This window comes from Neofelis nebulosa, chromosome 5 (genome assembly GCF_028018385.1).
Source record: "Neofelis nebulosa isolate mNeoNeb1 chromosome 5, mNeoNeb1.pri, whole genome shotgun sequence".
Lineage (NCBI taxonomy): Eukaryota > Metazoa > Chordata > Mammalia > Carnivora > Felidae > Neofelis > Neofelis nebulosa.
The window spans coordinates 1,795,580-1,813,294 of NC_080786.1; the positions used below are offsets into that span (position 1 = coordinate 1,795,580).

The following is a 17,715-nucleotide window of genomic DNA, read 5'->3' on the forward strand; positions in this document are numbered from 1 at the left end:
AGTCAAAGTATGGAAGCAGCCCAAGTGTTCACCAATTGATGAATGGATAAGAGGTAGCATATACATGTACAGTGGAATATTATTCAGCCATAAAAAAAGAATGAAATCTTGCCGTTTGCAACAACATAGATAGAGCCAGAAAATATAATGCTTCGCAAAATAAGTCAGAGAAGGGCAAATACCATATGATCCCACTCATGTGGAACTTAAGAAACAAAACAAAGGTGGAAAAAAAAGAGACAAGCCAAGAAACACTCTTCTTTTTTTTTTTTTTTTTTTTTTTAACGTTTGTTTATTGTTGAGAGAAAGAAAAAGAGCATGAGCTCTGAGAGGGGCAGAGAAAGAGGGAGACACAGCATCCGAAGCGGGCTCCAGGCTCCGAGCTGTCAGCACAGAGCCCGACGTGGGGCTCGAACTCACGAACCGCGAGATCATGAGTTGGAGTCAGACACTCAACTGACTGAGCCACCCAGGCACCCCAACAGACTCTTAACTGTAGAAAAAAACTGAGAGGGATGGGGGAAATACAGAAGGGTGATTAAAGAGTACACGTATCATGATCAAAAGAAAAGTGAATAAAAACAAAAAAATACAGTGCACCCTTGAACAACACAGATTTGAACTGTGCCAGTCCACTTACATGCAGATTTTTTTTATAGCGTAGTTCTGTGAATGTATTTTCTCTTCCTTATGATTTTCTTAATAACATCTTTTCTCTAGGTTACTTTATTAAAAGAATACAGTATATAATACATATAACATACAAAAGGTATGTTAATCAGCTGTTTATATTGCCATTAAGGTTTCTGGTAAACAGTAGGCTATTAGTAATTAAGTTAGGGGGAATCCACTTATAAAAAGTGCAGAGTTGACTGCACAGGGTTGGTGTCCCTAACCGCTGCATTGTTCAAGGGTCAACTGTAGTCCAAATGTTTCTACTTGGATGTACCAGTGTATTTCAGGTAAGAATTTACAGTGTTTCCTGATTCACTCATTTTGGGCATGATCTATTGATCTGTTGATAAATCTAGCCATGAGTAGCTTTCTATCTACCTTTGTACATAAGAACTTAGCTTAACCCATACCATTCCCACATCTTTCTGTGTATCTTTCCCCATAATTTTCAGAATACACATGAATCAGATATTGGTAATCAATAGAATCAATTTACCTTCTGACTGTGGAAGAATTCACTCCTATACCAAGTGGTTTGTCGCTTCCTTCTTTACTTATAAGAGTTTTGTCGTGGTGTAAATAATTTGCCTTGTTTTTCATTTGCCTGGGTTTTTTTTAATGTTTATCTGTTCATATTTTCGCCATCTCTGCAACATGCTTATGGCTAACATTTTCCATGTGCTCAAAGACGTAAGTTATTTATTTATTTATTCCATGGGGAGCCCCTTCTTAGACCTTTTGTTCTTCTCGCCATCTTCCTGAGACTTCGTCTTCACCCGTCATTTCTTGCATCCTGCGTGTAGCATTGCTCACTCTCTTCCTTTGTGAATCATTATCTTCAATATTTACTACAAAGAAGAGCATGGAGTATACATTTTTTGACCTTTATTTCTAATGGTGAACACTTTACCCAACAGAAGCAGAATATTACCTTCTTCTCAAATGTACATGGAACATTCTCCAGGATAAGACCACATGCTAGGTGATAAACCTCAGTAGCTTTCTTAAAAGGATGAAAATAATACAGAGAATGTTCTCTCACCACAATGGAATGAAACTAGAAATTAGTAACACAGAAGTGTGGAGGGCTCACGAATATGTGGAAATTAGAGAACTTCTAAGTCACCAGTGGATCAAAGAAGAACTCAAAAGGGAAATTAGAAAGATACAGTGAAGTGAATGCAAATGAAGACATGATATACCAGAACTTACAGGATGCAGCTATAGCAGTGCTTAGAGGGAAATTTATAAGTGTTAATGCCTATTATAAAAAAGAAGAAAGATCTTAAATTAGAAAGCTTAACTGCCACCTATGACATGGGAAAAAGAACAAACCCTAAAGTAAACAGGAAGACATAAGATTAAAGCACAAATTAACAAAATACAAAAACGATAATCAGTGAAACTAAAAGCTGGTTTTTTGAAAGATCAACAAAATTGGCAAACTTTTAACTAGATTGACAAAGAAGAAAAGAGACTTAAATGTCTAGAATTCGAAATGAAAGAACAAGTAAAGAGATTGACTTAGTAGTCAAAAAAGAACCCACAGAGAGAAGCCCAGGCTCAAATGGCTTCACTGGTGAATTCCAGCAAACATTAATACCAGTTCTTTAGAAACTCTTTCAAAAAACAGAAGAAAGAACACTTTCCAACTCATTCTATGAGGGCAGTTTTACCTTGATACCAAAACCAGACAAAGATGCCACACACACACACACACACACACACACACACACACAAGCCTACAGGCCAGTATCTCTTACAAATATGGATGCGTTTAATCCTTGACAAAATATTAGCAAACTAAATCGTGCAACATAGAATTATACACCACGCACAAGTAAATGGGATTTATCCCGGGAATGCTGGGTTAAATTAACATCTGAAAGTATGTTAATGTAATACACCCTGTCAGTCACAAGACAAGACATGTGATCACATCAATAGAAAAGGCATCTGGTGGTGTCCCTGGGTGGCTCAGGTGGTGGTGGCTCATGGGATTCTCCACCTCATGGTTGTAAGTTTGAGCCTCATGTTGGGTGTAGAGATGACTTAAAAATAAATCTGGGAAAAAAAGAAAAAGACAACTGGCAAAACCTTAACATCCTTTCATGATTTAACCCCCCCAAAAAACAAAACCAAAAAAACCTGGTAATGGAAGAGAACTTTCTCAACCCAAGAGAGGGTACCTGCAAATATCCACAGCTAAAATCATACTTAATGGTAAAAGACCGGATGCTTCCTCCTTGAAATTAGGAGGAAGACAGGATGTCTGCTCTTAGCATTTCTATTCACCATATACTCTGCAATTCAGTATATACTATGTGTTACACTCTGGTCTAAGTGTGCAGTACCCTTATGTCTAAAAATATGTACAACTCAGCAATTTCTATTTCTATTCAACTGGGGGTTCTAGCTATGACAGGAAAAAATAAATGAAAGGCATCCTTGGCAAGTGACATATTGGATAAAGGGTTAGTGTCCCAAAATCTATGAAGAACTTACCAAACTCAACACCCCCCAAAAAATTATCCAGTCAAGAAATGGGCAGAAGATATGAATAAACACGTTTCCAAAGAAGACATCCAGATGGCTAACAGACACATGAAAAATGCTCAACATCACTCATCATCAGGGAAATATAAATCAAAATCACAATGAGGTACCACCTCACACCTGTCAGAGTGGCTGAAATTAACAACTCAGGAAACAACAGATGTTGGCGAGGATGTGGAGAAAGGGGAACCCACTAGGCTCTGTTGGTGGGAATGCAAAGTGGTGCAGCCACTCTGAAAAACAGTATGGAGGTTCCTCAGGAAATTAAAAATAGAACTACCCTGTGACCCAGCAATTGCATTACCAGGACTTTATCTAAAGGATACAAAAATGCTGATTTGGAGCACCTGGGTGTCTCAGTTGGTTAAGTGTCTGACTTCAGCTCAGGTCATGATCTGGTTTGTGGGTTTGAGCCCCACATCAGGCTCTGTGTGACAGCTCAGAGGCTGGAGCCTGCTTCAGATTCTGTCTCCCTGTCTCTCTGCCCCTCCCCTGCTCACACTCAGTCTGTCTCAAAAACAAACACTAAAAAAGTACTGATTGAAAGGGGCACCCCCAATGTTTATACCAGCACTATCAATAATAACCAAATCACAGAAACAGCCCAAATGTCCATTGACTGTTGAATGGATACACACACACAAGCATACACATACATAAACACAATGGAATATTACTCAGCAGTGAAAAAGAATGAAGTCTTGCCATTTGCAACAACGTGGATAAACATTGTTGCAAATGGCAACTAGAGGGTATTATGCTACGTGAAATCAGAAAGCCAGATTTATGATTTCACTCATGTGGAATTTGAGAAACTCAACAGATGAACATAGGGGAAAGGAGGGAAAAATAAGATAAAAACAGAGGAGGCAAACCATAAAAGACTCTTAAATACAGAGACCAAACAGGGTTGCTGGAGGGGAGATGGGGGAGGAGGATGGGCTAAAGATCCCATCTCATGGATGGTGGGCATTAAGGAGGGCATTCTTTGGGATGAGCACTGGGTTCTACTCCTGAAGCCAAGATTACACTGTATGTTAACGAAATTGATTTTAAAGCTAAACAAACAAATAGATAAATGGCATCCAGATTGGAAAGAAGTAAAACTATTTCCATTTGCAAATGATACGATTATATGTAGAAAAAATCCTAAGGAATCACTAAAAAACTATTAAAACTAATAAACAAGTTCAGCAAGGCAGCAGGATATAAAACGCTATCCAGAAATTATAGTTCTAAACCCTTGAAATGAGTAATCCAGAAATGAAACTGAGAAATCACTTTCATTTACAACTGCATCGAAAAGATTAAAATCTGTAGGAATAAATTTAACAAAAGAAGTGCAAAATTTATAGTAGAAACTACAAAACAGTTTTGAGAGAAATTACAGATTTAAATAAACCAAAAAACATTCCATGTTCATGGATGAGAAGACTTTATGTTGTTAGGGTGGCAATACCACCCAAAGTGATCTACAGGTGAAATGCAATCCCTATCAAAATCCCAGAAATTTGTAGAAATTTACAAGCTCTTTCCAAAATTCATATGGAATTGCAAGAGACCCATAATAACCAAAGCAATCTTGTAAAAGAACAAAGTAGGAGGACTTCACACTTCCTGATTTTAAAACCTTATATAGGCAGGCATACTTAAGAAAACTGCAAATTTAGTTCCAGACCACTGCAATAAAGCCAAGTCACATGATTATTTTCAGTTCCTAGTGTATATAAAGTTATCTTTATGCTGTGGGCTATTAAGTGTGCAAAAACATTATGTCTAAAAAAAAAAAAGTACATGCCTTAATTTAAAAACACTGCTAAAAAATGCTAATTATCATTTGAGATTTCAGAGCCGTAATCTTTTGGCAAGTGGAGGGGCTTGTCTCAGTGTTTACTAGTTAGGGTGGTGGTTGCTGAAGCGATGGCTGTGGCAGTTTCTTGAAATAAGGCAGAAGTTGGGGCGCTTGGGTGGCTCAGTCCGTTGAGGTCTGACTTTGGCTCAGGTCATGATCTCGTGGTCTGTGAATTCGAGCGCCGTGTCGGGCTCTGTGCTGACAGCTCAGAGCCTGGAGCCTGTTTCAGATTCTGTGTCTGTCTCTCTCTCTCTCTCTCTCTCTCTCTCTGCCCCTCCCCCACTCATGCTCTGTCTCTCTGTCAAAAATAAGTAAACATTAAAAAAAAAAATTTTTTTTTTTTTTTAATTTTTTTTTCAACGTTTTTTATTTATTTTTGGGACAGAGAGAGACAGAGCATGAACGGGGAAGGGGCAGAGAGAGAGGGAGACACACAGAATTGGAAACAGGCTCCAGGCTCCGAGCCATCAGCCCAGAGCCTGACGCGGGGCTCGAACTCACAGACCGCGAGATCGTGACCTGGCTGAAGTCGGACGCTTAACCGACTGTGCCACCCAGGCGCCCCTAAAAAAAAAATTTTTTTTTTTAAAAAGGCAGAAGTGGTGGGAAACAGTATGGAGATTCCTCAGACAACAATAGAAATACTATATGATTCAATAATTTCACTACTGGTTATTACCCAAGGAAAGTGAAAATGCTACTTTGAAAAGGTCTTTTGCACCCCTGTGTTTATTGCAGCATTATTTATAATAGCCAAGATATGGAAGCAACTCAAGTGTTCTTTGATAGATGAATGGATCTATTCATCTAGTCATAAAAAAAAAAAAAAAAGGTTGAGATCTATTACTAGCCATAAAAAAAAAAAAAAAAAAAGGTTGAGATCTTACCATTTGCAACAACATGGATGAACCTAAAGGGTCTTATGCTAAGTGAAAGAAGTCAGATTGAGAGAGACAAATACCATGTGATTTCACTTATGTGGAATCTACAAAACAAAGCAAATGAATAAACAAAAAGCAGAATAGGACCTATAAGTATAGACAACAAACAGTTGTCGGAGGGAAAGGGGCCGGGGGGGTGGGGGGGGCGGGGAATGGGAAAAATGGGTAAAGGAAATGGAAAATACCAGCTTCCAGTTAGGGAGTGAATAAGTCACAGTTGTAAGAGGTACCACAGAAGGAATATGATCAGGGATGTCATGACCGCATTGCTCGGTGACAAACGATAGCTACACTTGCGGTGAGCATAGAATAATAGAGAAGTCAAGTCACTATGTTGCATACCTGAAACAATGTCACGTTGGGTATCAGCTACACTCAAAGTTTTAAAATTGTTGTAAAATAACTAAGTCAAAATAAAATCATTAAGAATTCATGTTTAAAAAATAAGACTGTGAAGTTCCCCACATCGATCCACTCTTCCTTTTCCAACAGATTTCTCTGTAGCGTGAGATGCTGTTTAATAGCATTTTACCCACAGGATTTCTTTCAAAATTGGAGTCTGTCCTGTCAAACCCTGCTGCTCCTTTATCAACTAAGCTTATGTAATATTCTAAATCCTTTGCTGTTCCTTCAACAGTCTTCACAGCGTGCTCACCCGGAATAGCTTTCATCTCAAAAAACCACTTTGTCTGTTCATCTGTAAGAGGCGTCTCCTCATGCCCCAGTTTCGTCAAGAGATTACAGCAAATCTGGGCACATTCGCAGGCTGCACTTCTCATTCCACTTCTCCTACTGTTTCCACCACATCGGCAGTTGTGTCCTCCCCCCGAAGTCCTGAATCCCTCAGAATTGTCCTTGAGGGCTGGAATCAGCTTCTTTGAAATTCCTGTTAGTGTTGATATTTTGACCTCTTCCCATGAATCACAAATGCTCTTAATGACATCTAGAATGGTGCATCCTTTGCAGAAGATTTTCAATTTACTTTGCCCAGATCCATCGGAAGAATCACTGTGGCAGCGGTAGCCTTGCAAAATGTATTTGTTTCTTTTTTGTTTTTGAGAGAGAACTTGAGTGGGGAGGGGCAGAGAGAGGGAGAGAGAGAGAGTCCCAAGCAGGCTTCGTGCTGCCAGTGCAGGGCCCGGGGCAGGGCTTGAACTCAGGAACCGTGAGATCGTGACCTGAGCTGGAATTGAAGTCAGACACTTAACCGACTGAGCCATCCAGGTGCCCTCAAAATGTATTTCTTAAGTAAGAAGACATCAAAGTCAAAATTACTTCTTGGGGCACCTGGGTGGCTCAGTCATTTAAGTGTCTAATTCTTGATTTCGGCTCAGGTCACGATCGCACGGTTCGTGAGTTCGAGCCCCACATTGGGCTCTCTGCTGTCACCACGGAACCTGCTTTAAATCCTCTGTCTCCGTCTGCCCCTTCCTCTCTCTCTCTCTCTCTCTCTCTCTCTCTCAAAAGTAAATAAACATTAAAGAAACATTTTTTTTAATCAGCTTATGATCCATGAGCTGTAGCACGGATATGGTGTTAGCAGGCACAAAACCAACATTAATTCTTACTGCACAGCTCCATTGTAGCTCTTGGGTACCGGTGCATTGTCATGATCCATAATATTTTGAAAGGAATCTTTTTTCCTTCAATAGTTCTCAGCAGTGGCTTCAAATATTCAGGAAACCGTGTAAACAGATGAGCTGCCCTTCCGGCGTTGCTGTTTCATGTACAGAGCACAAGGAGAGTGGATTTAACACAATGCTTAAGGGTCTCAGGATTTTCACAATGATGCGAGCACTGGCCTCGACTCAAAGTCACCAGCTACATTAGCCCGAACAAGAGAGTCACCCTGTCCTCCGAAGCCAGGCACCGATTTCTCCTCTGCAGCCGTCAAAGTCCTAGGTGGCGTCTCCTTCCTGATGCAAGGCTGCTCCGTCTACACTGGAGATCCGCTGTTTAGGCAGCTACCTTCGGGGGTCGCCCCAGCTGGGTCCTCTGAGGAACGCCTTGGGACTCCCGTGCTGCCTGTGCTACTCTGCTACCTGTAGGTGACGGAGACGGCTCCTTTCCTTCAACTTCACGAGCCAACTTCCGTGGCTTCCTCACCAATCTCGGGCTTCACGGAATTGAAGAGAGTTAGGGCCCCGCTCCGGATGAGGCTTTGGCTTAAGGGAGCGTTGTGGCTGCTCTGGTCTCCTCTCCAGACCACCGAAACTAGGTCCAGATCAGCCATGAAGCCGTTCTGCTTTCTTACCATTCATGCTCAGTTTCCTTCGAGCACCTTTCCTTTGCAGTCCCAAGTTGGCCGTGTGCCACAAGAGGCCTAGCTTCTGGCCTGTCTTGGCTTTTGACTTGCCTTCCTGAGCTTAATCACCGCTAGCTTTGGATTCAGTGTCAGACCCACGCAACGCCTTCTTTCACTTGAACACGTAGAAGCCGTTGTGGAGCTATTAATTGGCCTCATTTCAACACGGCTGTGTGTCCAGGAACAGGGAGGTCTGGGGGGAAGGAGAGAGACGGGGAGCAGCTGCTCACTGGAGCAGTCAGAACACACACATGTATCGATTGGTATCTCGTTTGGACACAATTTGCGGTACCCCAAAAGAATTACAAAGTAACATAAGAGATCACAGTGAAAGAGTTTGAAATGTTGCAAGGATTATCAGATGTGACACAGAGACGCAAAATGAGTAAATGCTGTTTGAAAAAGTGTGCCGGGGGCATCTGGGTAGCTCAGTCAGTTGAATGGCCAACTCTTGATTTCAGCTAAGGTCATCATCTCATGGTTGTGAGATCAAGCCCCACATCAGGCTTCACACTGAGGCTGGGGCCTGCTTAAGATTCTCTTTTAAACATTAAATTTTTTTTTTTTTTTTTTCAAAAAAAGGCGGGGTGCCCCTGGATGGCTCAGTCAGTTAAGCGTCCAACTTTGGCTCAGGTCATGATCTCATGGTTTGTGAGTTCAAGGCCCACGTTGGGCTCTGTGCTGACAGCTCAGAACCTGGAGCCTGCTTCGGATTCTGGGTCTCCCTCTCTCTCTGCTGCTTCCCTGCTTGCTCGCTCTCTCTGTCAAAAATAAATAAACATTAAATAAAATTAAAAAAAGATTCTCTCACCTCTGCCCCTCTCCCCTGTTCATGCTGTCTCTCTCTCCCCCCCACCCTCCTCTCTAAAATGAAAAAAGAAAACGTGCCGACAGACTTGTTCAACACAGAGGTTTGCCACAGAACTCCAAAATCTATAAAGAGCTTATCAAACTCAACACCCAAAAAACATACAATCCAATTTAAAATGGGTAGAAGACCTGAACAGACATTTCTCCAAAGAAGACATACAGATGGTCAACAGACGTGTGAAAAGATGCTCAAAATCCCTCATCGTCCCGGAAATGCAAATCAAAACTGCGATGAGTTACCACTTCACATCTGCCAGAATGGCTAAAATCAGAAACACAGGAAACAAGTGTTGGTGAGGATGTAGAGAAAAGGAACCTTCTTGTGTGGTTGGTGGGAATGCAGATTGGTGCAGCCACTGTGGAAAACAGTCTAGACGTTCCTCAAGTTAAAAATGGGCCTACCGTACGATCCAGTAGTCATACGACTGGATATTTACCCAAGAAATACATGAACACTGATTCGAAGGGATACATATCCCCCTATGTTTATAGCAGTATTGTTTGTAATAGCCAAATTATGGTAGCCGCCTAAGTATCCATGTATAGATGAATAGATAAAGAAGATGTGGTATACATACATAGTGGAATATCAGCTATAAAAGAGAATGAAATCTCGCCATTTGCAATGACATGGATGGAGCTAGAGAGTATAATCCTTTGCAAAATAAGTCAGAGAAAGACAAATACTATATGATTTCACTCATGTGGAATTTAAGAAACAAAACAAGTGGGGCCCCTGGATGGCTTAGTGGGTTAAGCATCCAAGTCGTGGTTTCGGCTCAGGTCATGATCTCACCGTTTGTGAGTTTGAACCCTGCATCACACTGTCAGTGTGGAGCCTGCTTGGTATTCTCTCTGTCTCCCTCTTTCTCTGCCCCTCCCCTGCATGCGTGCACATGTTCTCTCTCTCCCTCTCTCCCCCACTCCTTCTCTCTCTCTCTCTCTCTCTCTCTCTCAAAATAAATAAACTTAAAAAAAAATCAGCAGCAGTAAAGGGAAAAAAAAGGAGAGAGAAACCCAGAAACAAATTTAACTATAGAGAACAAACTGAAGGTTACCAGAGGGGAGATTGGTGGGGAGATTACATAGGTAATGGAGCACACTTCTGATGAAGACGGGATGAGGTATGTAATTGTTGAATTACTGTATTATACACCTGAAACTGATAACCCTGTTATGCTAACTAACGGTAAAAACTTTTAAAAAAGGAGGGGAGTCACCTGGCTGGCTCAGTCAGTGGAGTGTAGGACTCTTGATCTCAGGGTTGTGAGTTTAAGTCCCACGTTGGGTGTAGAGATTACTTAAAAATCAAATCTTTAAGAAAATAAAAAGACAGAAATGGAATACAGTACTCTAATAAAGACCTGGTTTATGCTGTGAAAGAAGTAAGTTAATTAATTAAAATCTAGGGCCATCATGGTGTCTCAGTTAAGCTTCGACTCTTGATCTCGGCTCAGGTCAGTTCATGAGATCGGCCCCATGTCAGGCTCTGCACTGACGGCATGGAACCTGCTTGGGATTCTCTTTTTCCCTCTCTCTGTCTGCCTTTCCCCCACCCCTCAAAATAAACATTTTAAAAAATGTATCTAGTTTAAAAAAATGTGATACTATAATATAAACTAATGAAAACGGGCTTTATCAAAATATACTCACAAACTATTGCATTTTAAATCATGCAACTTAAACCCATATTACTTAATGCAGAAATAGAGAAATAGTTGATAGAACATAGAGGATCCAAGACACTTAGGTTTATTTAGGAGGTTAACTCACAATAAGGGTGTCACTTTGAGTCACGAGGAAAGGATACACTGACCGGGAAGTGGTTTTGGAACAGCTGGGTTCTCTGTCTCTGGGAGGAAAGAAAGCAGAGTCTCATACACCAGAATAAACCCTAGATGGAATAAAGTGTACCTTAACTCATTGGCTCAAATAAACTTGAGGTAGTTTTAATATTTTCCAAAAAAGATCATAAAGTTTTGTTTCAAAATACACGCAGTTTCATTTAAGCACTGTGTTAGAGTGCGTACCCGCACAATGTGTGTTTTGTCGTTCTCAGAAAACTGGGCTTATGTCACAGCTGTGGTTTTATTAGCTCTTTCCTTCGGCAGTGTCTAACAGCCCTCTGCCGATCTCTTCGTGTGTTCAGCTCCGTCACCTTCCAAGGCTGTGTTCTGCGGTCTGCCGTCGCACCAGTGGAGCAGAATGTAGCCATTCCACTGGTGTTGCATGTTCAGATGTCGTAAACGTAGGACACTTAAGTTTTCTAAGACTGGGATCTGAACACGTCCAGAATCAGATGCACACGTTTCCCTCTGAGTCATGATTGTGAGCTATGTGGGTTTCTTTCTCCTCTCGTTAAGTTTCTTTGAAATCTGAATTTCAAAGTTTGGCTTTCAGTAACTCAGTTTTTTTTTTTTTTTTTAATTTTTTTCTAATGGTTTCATTTATATTTTGGGACAGAGAGAGACAGAGCATGAGCAGGGGAGGGGCAGAGAGAGAGGGAGACACAATGGGAAGCAGGGTCCAGGCTCTGAGCTGTCAGCACAGAGCCCGACGCGGGGCTGGAACTCACAGACTGTGAGATCATGACCGGAGCCGAAGTCGGACGCCCAACTGACTGAGCCACCCAGGCGCCCTTCAGTTGGTTATTTTAAAAGAAGAAAGTAAATTTATAAGTTTGCTTAACCGATCTGAGTAAGCTTTGTTTTGTTCCCATTTCCGCCCAAACGTTAGACTAGTTTTTCACTTATGTAATGAAAAGTAAGTATTCAGTTGCTCTGGATGAGCTTTGTATAGCTTAGGGATATGCAGGTTTCCCCTGCTACCCGAAAGTAGACTGTTGTGTGAAACCTTTCATACACCAAAATGTGTAGAGCAAAGAAGCAGTGCCATTAGTTTCCATGGAAAAACCTTTGAGAGTTCCCTCTTCGTCTTTTCTGACACCTTAGGATGCAGCTCGCTAACAGACACACAGCACAAATCAAGATAAAGCACACATACACAACCCAGTTCAACAAAGGGATGCTGGCTCAATGCTGAGATGCTGAGTGTAGTTCCTGGGGAAGGAGCTTGGTGACGCCCTTCTCACTGCTTGGAGTACAGGCTCAGTGCAAAGCAAATGTTGAATGTATTTTGGCTTTTTGCCTTTATTTATAAAAGTGAGGATCTTTATTTTTCTTCTGGTTAGGGAGGCAGGTACTGTGGTAGGTCTTTCATAAAAGTCAAGTGGTACAACGGGAATTTTTGAAGGGTATGGGATACCCATACTTAGGTATTTCCATCCATCTTTTTGTAGTTATTTATTAGGAAAACTGAAGTGGTATATTTTGGTAGAATAACCCTGGAAAGGAAACTGTCTTGGGGCACCTGGGTGGCTCAGTCGGTTAAGCATTTGACTCTTGGTTTCCGCTCGGGTCATGATCTCGTAGTTTGCGAGATCAGGCCCCATATCAGGTCTGTGCTGACGGTGCAGAGCCTGCTTGACCTTCTCTCTCTGCCTGGCCCTGCCTCTCCCTCCCTCCCTCCCTCCCTCTCTATCTCAAAATACTTTTTTGTTTTTTAACTTAAAAAAAATAACCCCGGAGACTGGTTAACTGCTGCCATCGAGTGCTAGATTATATTTTTGACAATGTTTGTCTTCCCTTCTTACCCGCAAAAAAAATTAAATGATGTGGCACCTGGGTGGCTCAGTCGGTTAAGTATCCAACTCTTGGTAATGGCTCGGGTCGTCATCTCTCAGTTGTGGGATTGAGCCCCATGTCAGGCTCTGTGCTGACAGCGTAGAGCCTGCTTGGGCTTCTTCTGTCTCTCCTTTTCTCTCCGCGCCTCCCCCGCTCGTGCGTGCTCGCTTTCTGTCTCTCGCAAATAAATACTTTTTTTATTCTCCCAGCAACAAAATCTGAAAGTACGTAAAGGCAACTTGTGTTTCTGTGGGAAAGATGGCCTTGTGCTATTGAACAGAAATGTTGACTGAAGAAAATTGTCTCCTTTGAGTTACCAAAGTACACTCATCTACTTCTTAAATGTCTTCATTTTACAGGCAGCACAGTCCGTGCTGATTTCCCTATTTGAACTCAATACTCCAGAGTTTACAATGTTACTAGGAGCTTTACCAAAAACTTTTCAGGATGGTGCTACCAAGCTTCTCCATAATCACCTTCGAAACACTGGCAATGGAACCCAGGTACCTTTCAGTTCTTCTCTCGGCTGTCCTGTGGTATGATGGATGGTTGGTTTCACAGTAGTTGCTTGCTTTTACGCGAAGTAAACTTTTGTTCCTAGTGTATAATTTTTGCATCTGTACTGGGCAGCATTCCCTAAGCAGAATTAAATCTTGTCCTGGAAAGAGTACGGTCCTTAGGCTTCGCATGTTTATATCAACTAGGTTGGTGGTGAACATGGCCAGGACACGAACAGGAAAGTAAAACGAGAGCACAACTCCGATGAGGGCGGCGGCTCTGCAGGCCGTTGGAATTAGGACGTGCTCTTTAGAGAAATGGGTCCTTGTTGGAGGGCTAGAAGGGGTGACTTGACTGGCAAATAACATCTGAAGAAGCTGGGGCTTTGAAAGGGGTGTTCCAAAATCTGTTCACAGGTTTGTGGGCCCGTACTTGCTTGAAGGTACAAACTTTGGTTTTGGGAAAATAAAGTCTGAATAAATGAAACATTACAGTGTTTTATAGACCTTAAATGGCAAGCATCGTTTACATAATATGCCTAAAGAACTGAACTTAGGTTTTTTAAAAGGACAGACCTTGTACTATGGATGAAGGAGAAATTAGATGCATTTATAGCAGGCTTAAGGTAAAGTCTGAGGGTTAAAAATAATCAGAATGATGTCTTGGGACTAAAGCTAGTTATCTTTTTAGAAGGAGAAGGAATCGTTTAATTGTATCTTAACAGGCAGGCAAATTAATAATATGAGTGAATTTTACTTCTTTTTACTTCTGTTTATTTTGAGAGAGCATGAGCAGAGAAGGGCATAGAGAGAAGGAGAGAATCCCAAGCAGGCTCTGAGCCTCAGTCTCACAAGCCATGAGATCATGACCTGAGCCAAAATCAAGAGTCAGACACGTAACCGACTCAGCCACCCAGGCACCCCAGAATGGGGAGCTAATTTAAAATTGTTAGTTTGGGGGGCACCTGGGTGGCTCAGTAGGTTAAGCGTCTCTCTGTCTCTCTGTCTCTGTCTCTCTCTCTCTCTCTCTCTGTCTCTCTCTCTTTTTTTAAACGTTTATTTTTAAGAGACAGAGAGTGCGAGCAGGGGAGGAGCAAAAGAAAGACACGGAATCCGAAGCAGGCTCCAGGCTCCGAGCTGTCAGCACAGAGCCAGACACAACGCTCGAACTCACAGACCGTGAGATCATGACCTGAGGCGAACAAAGTCTGACTCTTAACCGACTGAGCCACCCAGGTGCCCCAGGCATCTGACTCTTGATTTTGGCTCAGGTCTTGGTCTCATGGTTCATGGGATTAAACCCCACATTGGCTCTGTGCTGACAGTACAGAACCTGCTTGGGATTCTCTCTCTCTCTCTCTCTCTCTCTCTCTCTCTCTCTCTCTCTCTGTCCCTCCCCTGCTCACATGCGCGCTCACTCTCTCTCTCAAAATAAATAAACTGTTGTTTAAAAACAAAATTGTTTTTAAAAAACAAATTGTTAGTTTGGGGTCCAATGACTCTTTGAGGAGGAAGATGTTGATGATATTTGAGGGCAGGAAGTGGGTAAAGAGAACAAGAGAAGACTAAAGAGTTAGATTTCCAAATAGGGGGAAAGTTTTTCCCTACAGAAAGCAGAGATAAGGACATGAATATTTAAAATACTGACCTACAAATACAGCTCTTTCATACTGTTCAACTTCTTGATTGCATGGCTTCCTTAAGAGCCTTTTAGTTGAACTTACCTGTCATGTGTTAATATTTACTTGACTCCCCCCATCAGGGTCCCATGGGGAGTCCTTTGACAAGGCCAACAGCACGTTCACCAGCCAACTGGTCCAGTCCTCTTACTTCTCCTACCAACACATCACAGAATACTTTATCTCCAAGGTAACAAAAGAGTTCTTTTCCATCATGGCTTGTGTTTGCAGATTCCCACTCATAGACAACGGACATTGATATAATTCCAGTTGATTTCCACTTGGCTTCAAAGGTCTTGACATGTAGAAATGTAGCAGATTCAAAAAATTTTTAAGTTTTTTCCCAAACTAAGCCTTAAGTGAAAATAACGCATAGGATACCAAATTTTTTGGTAAGTGCAAAGGACACTTACTTTTGTAAATTACTGCTTGATGCGTTAAATGGCATAGTTATGTTTCTCAGATGTGCTTATAGACCAAAGCATAAAAATAGTGAAGAATGGGGAAAGGCTAAATATGAAATAGCATTATGACTGTGTCTTCGGAAAAAAATGTGACTATGAGATTGGGCCTTAATACAAAATATAAGCTGTGTAAACTTTTCACACACTTGTGAAGTTCAAGCATAGGCTGTATTTCAGATGAAGTTCTTGACTCATTAACGGACTAACATCTTTTTCCCTTTTCCTAGCTTTTAAAAACATTTGCATAGCAGTCCATTTTTATTAGTGTAGTTATCAATTTTATTATTAGCCATGTATCATAGCATGCTTCATCATATTCATTACATTTATAGAATACTTCAGCATCTGAGGAAGAAAAATACATTGCAGACTTAACATCTAGCCTAGTTATTCCTTGTCACACACATGTGACAATCTGATGGCTGAATTCCAGCTTCAGTTGAGTTTCAGAATCTAATTATAGAATTGTACTATAAACATATGTTCAGTAGCGAAACTTCTCTGCCTTCCTGTAAATTTGTGTATAATGCCTTTGTCTCGTCTTCAAGTTGTGCCATTATTGTAAACAAATCACAGGAGTTAGCAAACTTTCTGTAAAGGGCCGCATGGCACATATTTTAGGCCTTGTTACCTGTACCCGGTTCTGCTGGTGCAGCGTAAAGGCGGCTGTAGAGGAGGCCGGAGTAAGTGTTGCGGGTACCGATACCCGATTACCCGATACAATTTTATTTGCGGACGCTGAAAGAAGACTTTTATGTAACTTTCACGTGTCATGAATCGTTACTTTGACTTTTCTCCCAAGTGTCTAAAGAAGTAAACATTTTTAGATTTCACGGGTCATGGTTTGCTGACCTCTGGTTAATCAGAACATTTTTGAAGGTGAAAGACAAACCAGTTGTTAAGGGCTATGCATTCACAGTCCTCGTAAGCTGCCCTTAGTGGATGGACCAGGGGACATGTGCCTTCACCGTTGACAGTTGCCAGGTTTGATTTGGTTTTGCTAATTGTGCTTCGGGGAGTGTACATTCTCATCCTGTTGTTAGAAATACCCTACCTAATCTCAAATGTGTTACGTGTTTTAAAACGACCCCCAAATAACAACTAGTCGTCTTTTTCATAGTGCATTTGATTATGACACAGAAAATATGAACTCTGAAGATATTTATAGCTCTCTTAGAGGTGTCACTGAAGCAATTCAGAATTTCAGCTTCCGTAGTCAAGAAGATATGAATGAGCCGTTGAAAAGAGATTCTAAAAAAGATGATGGTGATTCTGTGAGTATTTGAACATTCTTACGGTGCAGATTTGTTCATTAAGATTTTTGCTGGGTTTTGTTTTTTTTTTTTTTTAACTTTCTGTCGTCTTCAGATGTCAGTTTTTAGGGCTCACTCTGTAAACGTTCAATGAGTATCTGCCACACGTCGGGCACCGTGCTGGGTCTTAGATTTTACAAGGCAAAGTCGCTGCCCTCAAGTTCCTTATGAATTTTCTGATAGAGATGAGTACTATTGAGATTTAGGTTAGAACACAAATGAATCTGGTTTTTTTAACGTTTGTTTATTTTGAGAGAGAGAGAACATGAACACACACAAGCAGACTAGCAGAGAGAGAAAGAGAATCCCCACCAGGCTCCGCACTGTCCACGCAGAGCCCCTCGTGTGGACAGATCTCACCAGTCATGAGATCCTGGTCTGAGCCGAAATCGGGACTTGGACGCTTAACCAGCTGAGCCACCCAGGCTCCCCAAAGTGAATCTATTTGAGATTAATCGGTCAGGGAAGGCCTCTCTCACTAGGTGATTTTTCCACCGAGACTTACATGGAGCCGTACAAGGTCTGGGAGAGGAGAATCCCATAGAAGAAGTGGCAAGTCTAAAGACATTTAGATGAGAGCAAGTTGTGCCTAGTCGGGAACCAGGATGAGAGGCAGTGTTGTTGGATCGCTGTGAGAGGGTTGGGGGTGGAACGTGGGCCAGATCACATGGGTCTCGTAAGACCTAATGTGTTTCGATTTTTCTTTCCCCCTTAGTGCAGTGGTGGAGACTTGTGTCATCGGTTTGTATGGCTCCAGTGAAGAATGTTATGACCCATTTTTCTGACATTGGTGAATACTGCTCAGTTTGTTCATACAAAGAGTAGTTGTTTGGGGCGAGGGAAGGAAAAAAAAAAGAGTAGTTGTCTTTTACCCTGCTGC

The 17,715-nt window shown here is 41.6% G+C and overlaps 1 protein-coding gene across 50 annotated transcripts in view; it reads left to right on the forward strand.

Annotated features, from left to right (window-relative positions):
- CLASP2 (cytoplasmic linker associated protein 2) overlaps positions 1 to 17,715 on the forward strand; it is a 183,918-nt gene that overhangs the window by 145,882 nt on the left and 20,321 nt on the right. For all 50 annotated transcript variants that reach the window (XM_058729221.1, XM_058729225.1, XM_058729223.1 and 47 more), the window contains 3 exons: positions 13,242 to 13,385; positions 15,142 to 15,248; positions 16,643 to 16,796. In XM_058729221.1, the coding sequence (XP_058585204.1) occupies positions 13,242 to 13,385; positions 15,142 to 15,248; positions 16,643 to 16,796 (405 nt within the window). The remainder of the gene's footprint in view (positions 1 to 13,241; positions 13,386 to 15,141; positions 15,249 to 16,642; positions 16,797 to 17,715) is intronic.